Source organism: Anguilla rostrata, chromosome 17 (assembly GCF_018555375.3).
Source record: "Anguilla rostrata isolate EN2019 chromosome 17, ASM1855537v3, whole genome shotgun sequence".
NCBI classification, from domain to species: Eukaryota; Metazoa; Chordata; class Actinopteri; order Anguilliformes; family Anguillidae; genus Anguilla; species Anguilla rostrata.
In genome coordinates, this window is record NC_057949.1 from 27819142 (window position 1) to 27827782 (window position 8641).

The window sequence follows — 8641 nt, forward strand, 5'->3', positions numbered from 1 at the left end:
CGCATACTGTGCTATAGAGTTAATAAGGATATGACACGCATACTGTGCTATAGAGTATACTGTGCTATAGAGTTAATAAGGATATGGCACGCATACTGTGCTATAGAGTTAATAAGGATATGACACGCATACTGTGCTATAGAGTTAATAAGGATATGACACGCATACTGTGCTATAGAGTTAATAAGGATATGACACACATACTATGTTATAGAGTTATTAAACATGATTGACACTGTCACTAGTGTAAGTGCAGGCATTGCCACTGTTTTCACCCTTCATAATTAGATTTTGTCAAAATTGTTGGGTTTTTGGGGGGATTATCATTATTATTATTTTTGCCAGCCTCAGTGCTCTGATTGGTTGATTGCCATCACAATGATACAACTGTTGATTGTTTCTCTCCGCATTCAGGGGTGCTGCAGACACTGGCATTGCCCATTGCCAAATTTCACCTGCACCTCTGGGATAACGACAATTTTGGTAAGGAGTTCTCTCTTGTATATCAGTGCTTGTGTTACCCTGTTGGAATATGAATTGACCAGTTATTTTCAGCAGCCTTGTTGCCAGAAACCTGACATTTTGAGTTAATGTTGAGTTAATCTGTTTCTTCATTTTCATGTTTTTCACCATTTCGTTATTTTCATTTAATTTCACTTCTTAATTTGAAAAAGTTGAAAAATATTTTTTATGAAATTTAAAAAAGCTATATATGTACTGACGATTCTGGCAGAATCAAGGAAAGGAAAAAGAAAGGGATAATAAAGGAAATAAAATCTGCTCATTATGAACTGATAATGTGTACAGTGGCGTTTTTACGCTGGAGTTCACACCGTCCTAAACACCCCTCTTCTCAGACTCTCTGCCTGACCTCCTGGAGAGGGAGGGTATCCTCACGAGCACCCCAACCCCGCCTGAAGAGGAGGAAAAGGAGGAGGAGGAAGAAGTGGCGGAGGATGAGGAGGACGGGGATGAGAGGCAGGAGATCGGTGAGGACATAGAGGAGGAGGCTGCTTCGGACATTTGGGCGGGACACAGAGACTCCACCCTCTCCACCACCTCCAAGGACTCCATGTTCTCCACCTCCTCCGCCGCCTCCTCCTCCTCTTGCTCCGCCCCGTCGCGGTGGTCGGGGGTGTCGGGGGCGGACAGCGACTTCTGCGAGGACGCGGAGGACAGCCCGCCGGAGAGGAGCGCCCCGCCCCGCCCCCGCCTCGGACGTCACCTCTCCAAACTCCTCAAGTCCCGCAAACGGGGCGGGGGCGGGGGCAGACCCCTGTCCCGCGCCAACAGCCTGGGCTCGCCCGAGACCAAGGGCCACGCGGAGAAGCGCCACGCCCGCTTCGCGCGCTCCAACTCGCTGCGCCAGAAGGCGCGGTCGGGGGCGGGGCTCGGGGTGGCCCCGCCCCTCCTCCACCTCCTCCCGGCTCCGCCCCCGCTCCGGCTGGCCTGCAGCCGGAGGATTCCCGTGCTGAGCTGCGGCGGGGTGGGGAGGGGCTGGGAGGAGGAGGAGGAGGAGGAGGAGGGGCGGGGCTGCGGCTCCACGCTGCGGCTGGTGGTTTTCGGGGGCGACCGCGCCGCGGGGAAGGCCGCTAGGGCCTGCGCCCGACTCGCGGCGCGGGACGGCGTCCTTCCCGCCCGGGTTCAGCTCTTTTTCGTCCCCGTGGCCAGGGGGTTCGGCCGCGCCCCCGCCGAGGGTCCCGGCACCCCCGAAAAGCAGCCGGAGAGCCCCCCGAGAGCAGCAGCGAGGACGGTGAGCGTTTCGGGGGGGGGGGGGGGAGGATGACCGTGTGCCATGTTGTCATCCCGTGTGTCTGCATGCATCGCTTTTCGCGCTCGTGATCTGCCTACCGCCCAGAGCAGGCAACATTAGTGTCCTTGCTATTCACTGAGAGTTGGCTGTGCGTACAGTACTTTCTCTCCCATACCATCTTTGAAGGTGTATTGTAACCCTGCACATGATATAATACGATATACTTCCCTGCAGGATGACTGAAATATGTTCTTTGGGTTCTTTTCAAAGAACGCTAGATGAAAATAAGGGTAGTGGTTTTTGAAAAAAATGCCTTTTTAAATTATTTTGGACTACATCCCCTGACACCCTTTGCCCACAGGATGTAGCCACGCCCAGCGTTGATGACATCACTAACGACATCGCGCAGTTCTTGGGAACGCTGGACCCCTGGTACGAGCGCAACGTGCTGTCATTCCTCGACCTGCCTGTGGGCGTCCTGTGCCAGGTATGCCTCAGCACCCTCCCCCGCATTTTGTGCCTGTGGGCATCCTGTGCCAGGTATGCCTCAGCACCCTCTCCCACACTTTTGCTGTGGGCATCCTTGCCGGTATGCTCAGCGCCCTTCCCACATTTGTGCCTGTGGCGTCTGTGCCAGGTATGCCTCGGCCTCTCCACACTTTGTGCTGTGGGCGTCCTGTGCCAGGTATGCTCACACCTCACCCGCATTTGGCCTGTGGCATCCTGTGCAGGTATCCTCGCACCTCCCCTGCATTTTGTGCCTGTGGGCATCCTGTGCCAGGTATGCCTCAGCACCCTCCCCCACATTTTGACCGGACACACACAAAAAAAAGAAGCTTTTTTTCAAAAAAAAAAAAAAAAGTCTGTCTGATTTTTTGTTGTGTTTTGTCGAGATTTCCCTGTCGCTCCGTGTTTTCAATTCGAACGCTCGGACATGAGCGGCGTTCCCTTTCGTCCTTGGAAAGCTGCGGGCCGTGCAGTTTGTTTTGTTGTTACGGAGCACTTAGTGATCGATTTAAAATCTAAAACGCCTGTGAACCCTTCTGCGGCTTTCCAAGGGCAAGAGTGCATCCCGAACTGCACCGAGCTGCATACTGACGTTTTATTTAATGGATGTTGTGTTTTCCAGCAAACCCCCAAAGCAGAGACAGACGTGCACAGCAGCTCCAGGGAGCCACTCCCCATATTTGCAGACCTGCTTCTGCACTACTGTCGCCAGGGAAAACAACCCATTCTGGTGCAGCTTTACCAGGCTGAGGTGGGGCCTGATTTCACCCCAAACACAGGCTTACTGAACACAGTGGTGTCAAACAGGCTACTGAACACTGTGGTATCAAACACAGTCCTACTGAACACAGTGGTATCAAACACAGGTCTACTGAACACAGCTGTATCAAACACAGGCCTACTGAACACAGTGGTATCAAACACAGGCCTACTGAACACAGTGGTATCAAACACAGGGCTATTGAACACAGTGGTATCAAACACAGACCTACTGAACACAGTGGTATCAAACACAGACCTACTGAACACAGTGGTATCAAACACAGGGCTACTGAACACAGCGGTATCAAACACAGGGCTAGTAAACACAGGGCCAATAAAGATTAAGGCCAGGATCGGACTATTTTTCCAATCAGGCTCAACCTTATGCTGTATCACGATGTGCAGGTGATGTATTTGCACTGTGTAATGTGTAAAAGTCTTCTAGTTCACTGTGTGTGTGTGTGATTGGTCTGGAATAGGGCGGCAGTGTTGTATAATGGGTAAGGATAGTGTAGTAAATGGGTCTTGTAACCTAAAGGTTGCAGGTTCGATTCCCGAGTAGGGCACTGCCGTTGTACCCTTGACCGAGGTGCTTAACCTGCATTGCTTCAGTGTATATCCAGCTGTATAAGTGGCTGCAGTGTAAAATGCTACTGTGTAAGTCGCTCTGGATAAGAGCGTCTGCTGATTCCTGTAATGTAATGTGCAGCTGACCCTGGCGGGGGGGGAGAGGCGGACGGAGGTGTTCGTTCACTCGCTGGAGCTGGGCCACACTGCTGGGACCCGAGCCATTAAAGCCGCAGGTGAGTCTCCCCCCCCCCCCCGTCCCCCCCGTCCCACACCACAAGCTCCCTCTACCCCCGCTGCTCCCTCTGACCCACAACACGAGCCCCCCCCCCCCCCCCCCCCCCCCCATCTGCTCCCTCTGCACAAGAGCATCTGCAAAATGGCTGAAGCTGAATTTAATGTGCAATGTAACCCCCACCCCCACCCCCACCCCCAGGTGCAGCCAGCAAGCGCTTCGGGGTTGTCGGAGATCGGGAGGCTGTCCCGTTAACGCTGGAGATCCTTTACAACCAGGTTCGTGGACGGGCTCGCTGGGGCAGCACTACCTTAAAGATGCTCAACTTCTATTCTGACTCAGGAAAAGGAGACTCAGGCGGATGTGAGGTTTTTAAATTCATAAAAAGAGATTTTTCAACCATAGAAAAGCTTTCAGGTCGAGTTCTCTAAGGAGAACGGGGGGGGGGGGGGTGCATTAGTTGGAAATTAGCTGCAGATAAATCAACGCAATGATATCAGCAAATATTTTGTTTTTTGCCAGTAGAGCTGTCGTGCCTGGAACAGCTGGTCACATCATGTAGCAGAGACAGGCGCCCTTGTGATGTTAAATTCCAAGCTTCCAAGCCGGATGCTTAGAAAAAGAGGGTTCGGACAGTAGCTCCCTTTCAAAAGCGCTGATTTAGCCAGAAGGCGCTAATGCTAACGCGTCTCAGAGATGAACTCCTTCGCCAGAGCGTAAAGACAGGGTGATCAGAGCAGTAACAGGTTATCAGGCTCCAGGGACGTCATCAACAGTGGGTACCCTCCATTGTGTTGGCAAATGATCGGCCTAGATGGGCTGAATGACCTGCTCTCATCAGTATGTATTCTTATGTTCTTTAAAAAATAAAAATAAACAACGCAAACAAACATGGCGCTGGGCTGCTACACGAAGGTCACAGGTCATGTTCCCGACAATGTTCATAGGTCATGTTCCCATCTTCTTGCGTCTTTAGGTCACCGTGAGTAGGAGGAGCCGGTGGACCCAAGCCGATGTAGTGTGCACCTCCATTAACCTGAGCAAAGCCTGCAAGAGCCTGGAGGATCAGGGTGTGTGAGCGAAACCACATCACATGTCTGTCCGATTTCACCGAGAAACAGCGGCTGATTCATACATGAAGCAGCAGGCAAAGTCAATTTTTTTCAACTTCAAGGTGCTTTGTTGCCATGACAAGCAGTGTTGCCAAAGCAACAGCTACATAGTCTTGTCCTGTAATGCGACTATTTTGTAATGTTATGTCGTAATGTATGTTACGTATCGCGATACCGTTCTTCATCCCGTAACATGGCTTCAGTTTACGGTGTGTGTTCAGTCTACTGTGTGTGTTCAGTTCACTGTGTGTGTTCAGTCTACTGTGTGTGTTCAGTCTACTGTGTGTGTTCAGTTTACTGTGTGTGTTCAGTCTACTGTGTGTGTTCAGTCTACTGTGTGTGTTCAGTCTACTGTGTGTGTTCAGTTTACTGTGTGTGTTCAGTCTACGGTGTGCTTTTGGGTTTGTTCTTAGGCTCAAATACAGAGCGGCTGCAGATGGCCGTAACCGAGGTACGGAAGAGGCAAAACTCCAAATCCAAAATGGGGTACAACCAGGTGAGAGAGAGATGCTGGAATCAGACCGGGGTCACCCTAAATGAAATGCGTTCAGTGTGGCTGGGACAGGATAATAATAATAATTGTTGTTATTTTAATTCCAGAATTGGATGCTATTCTCATTTATTCAAGAATTTAGTCATTTCTGTGTATTTTAAACTACATTTTAAAACTATTTTAAATTCAGTCTTACTGGCAGTAATAATTAATGTATTACTGTATTAGTAAGTTGTAATCATATTATTTATTTTGCATTCTCTGTATGTTAGTATTGGGTATTGTCTTCAGTATTCATGTTTACATGTATGGACCGAACCGACAGAAGGAATTTACAGAGAAATACGTACAATTAAAGAAATGTCATTTTTAAATTCAATCTTTCTGCTCCAGCACCTGTCCACCACCGAGGTGAAAGTGGACCACGTACAGGTGAGCAGCGCCAGCAGCACCACCTTCGCTGTGTGTCTGGACCAGGACGAGAAGAAGGTGCTTCAGAGCGTCACCAGGTAACGTGGCATAGAGTCCAGCCTTGTGTCGCTTCTGCTTGCCTCTCGTCTCTCAATTGCCAAGTAATGAACATGTAAACATTGTTTCGCTTCGTCAGTGTCTTTTAAATTGCTAAGAGGGAGCACAATTATCTGTGTGCGTGTGTGCATGTGCATGTGTGTTTGCGTACGTGGTGTGTGTGCCTGGGTGCGTGCGTGCATATGTGTGTGTTTTGTGTGTGCCTGGGTGCGTGCGTGCATATGTGTGTGTTTTGTGTGTTTGCGTACGTGTATGTGTGTGTGTGTGCATGTTTGTGTACGTGTGCGTACGTGTGTGTGTGTGTGTGCATGTGTGTGGTGTGTTGGGACATTGTGTGTGTGTTTGTGTGTCTGTATGTGTACGTATGTGTGTGTGTTGTGTGTGTTTGGTGTGTTGTGTCGTGTGTGTGTGTGCGTGCGTGCATATGTGTGTGTGTTTGTGTGATTGCGTACGTGTGTGTGTGTGTGTGTGTGTTTTACTGACCCCTGTCCCTGTCCTGGTTCTGTGCAGGTGTGAGGTGTCTGTGTGCACCAGGCCTGACGGCTCTGAGTGGGGGCTCCGCACAGACCCGTTAGAGCAGACTCCTGGCCCCCCCCTCCTCCCCCCCGACGCTACCTGCTCGCAAGTCTGCCTACCCTTACTCAGCTTCTGCGGGACACGTCCCTGAGACTCTCAAACGCAAAAAAAAAAAAAAAAAAACCATCTGTGGGAATATCACGGACGAATTGCAACACACCCTTCGGTCTTCGGTCGCGTGAAGACTCAGCCTCAAGACCACAGATCAGTCGCTGTACTGTAACAGGGAAATGGATGAAGAAAAGCCACAGTGTCGCGTCTCGTGTTGAGCAGGATTAGCCAGAGATCCCTGTGTGCGACAGCGGAATCCAAAGAACACATCTGATTTCATGCCTGAAGGTTCAAGCCACTATTTCCCACAAGGAAATACTGTTTCCTACAGCCACACACATATTTCCTGTTGCCACGCACATATATCCTGTTGCCACGCACATATTTCCTGTTGCCACGCACATATATCCTGTTGCCACGCACATATTTCCTGTTGCCACGCACATATTTCCTGTTGCCACGCACATATTTCCTGTTGCCACACACATATTTCCTGTTGCCACACACATATTTCCTGTTGCCACACACATATTTCCTGTTGTCACACACATATTTCCTGTTGCCACACACATATTTCCTGTTGTCACACATATTTCCTATTGCCACGCACATATTTCCTGTTGCCCCACACATATTTGCTGTTGTCACACACATATTTCCTGTTGCCACGCACATATTTCCTGTTTCCACACACATATTTCCTATTTCCTGTTGTCACACACATATTTACTATTTCCTGTTGTCACACACATATATTCTAAGTGTGTCACATGTGCAGTAACTTCAAACTGTAAATGTTTGTGGAAGACCTGTAGCACATCTGTTTAGCCATTATGATACTTGTAAGCATACTCCATTTCAGGTTTTTTTCTCTCAAACCCATTTAGTTCTCTTCTCCCTCTCTCGTTTGTGTCAACAGGGACATTGCACTGAATTAAAATATGATGCACTTTTTTCTTTTTTTTCATGTTCAGGTCTTGGGTTCTTGCATGGAAGGCTATTTTCAGAGACAACTGGAGGGCTTTTCATTTTTGACATCTTGATCTTTTCAGAACTGTGAAAGCTGAAATAATCTTGGTACATTTTGATCCTGAGATTGTACAGCCTGTCTGCACAGGCAGGAAATCGTTTGTTATTCAAGGTGGTACGTGTCCAAAGTAGAGCGAGACAGTGTCTGAAACACCTTTATGTCCAGTCTGTTTACTGTCATTTTAACAGTTTGTTTCATCACAAAACGTTTGTAAATTAATTGTAAAATACTGTTGTGCAATGTCATGCAACAAAAGACATTCCACTCAATGACTGCAAAAAATGTACAAAAAGTATGAATATATGGATTTTTATTTTTAACCTCGTTTGATTAATTTTGTTAAAGGTGTGTGTGTGTGTGGCCTTTGAAATAGGTGGGTGGAGGTTGTTTCATAGTTTTGATGAGAGAATATAGCCTGCAAAAAAAGTTCAGCCAGGACTGCTTCCCGGTTCTCGTGCACTTTGTTAATTTCCCAACTCAATAGACTGAAAATATGTAGATCGCTGATAAATGACGTCACAACCCTTCAACTCGGATACAAAGAGGGAAAAAAACAATTTAAAAATTATTTATTTGCAGAACAGTAACAAATTGTGCTTTGGCCGACTACATTTGTTGTGCTTGTAAGACATATTAAGTTAAAATGTAGCCTACCGCTCGGTTGAGCACACAGTTAAGTTAAACGGAACTGTGCAAGAATGAGCTTTGGGAGTTCTCGCTCTGGGAAACAGGAGCATCGACGCATTCGAAAAATACGAAAATTAACGATAATTCAGTGTTGTGTGTGGACAGCATCATGCGAGTATATTACCTTACCTTTACCTTCAGTAGACCACACTTCATAAAGAATAGTCCTTCAGTGTTGAGCCAATGATTCACTGTTTAAGGTATACATACTGAGTTCCTAATCCTGAAATAGCATCCTACTTCAAATTGAAAATACATCATCCGTGACCATTCTAAAAATACAGATTTTTCATCACCACACTGCCCCATTTTGGTTGTATCTTACATTAAATACATTTTG

General features: G+C 48.0%; 1 protein-coding gene across 3 annotated transcripts in view; it reads left to right on the forward strand.

Moving 5' to 3' along the window:
* The window catches only part of LOC135243406 (phosphoinositide 3-kinase regulatory subunit 5-like), a 19421-nt gene extending 11487 nt beyond the window's left edge, over nt 1-7934 (forward strand). For all 3 annotated transcript variants that reach the window (XM_064315204.1, XM_064315205.1, XM_064315203.1), the window contains exons 9-18: nt 415-483; nt 858-1753; nt 2115-2240; nt 2883-3011; nt 3732-3825; nt 4026-4102; nt 4801-4894; nt 5350-5432; nt 5823-5938; nt 6468-7934. In XM_064315204.1, the coding sequence (XP_064171274.1) occupies nt 415-483; nt 858-1753; nt 2115-2240; nt 2883-3011; nt 3732-3825; nt 4026-4102; nt 4801-4894; nt 5350-5432; nt 5823-5938; nt 6468-6624 (1841 nt within the window). In that variant the 3' untranslated portion in view covers nt 6625-7934. The remainder of the gene's footprint in view (nt 1-414; nt 484-857; nt 1754-2114; nt 2241-2882; nt 3012-3731; nt 3826-4025; nt 4103-4800; nt 4895-5349; nt 5433-5822; nt 5939-6467) is intronic.
* The last annotated feature ends 707 nt before the right edge of the window (nt 7935-8641 follow it).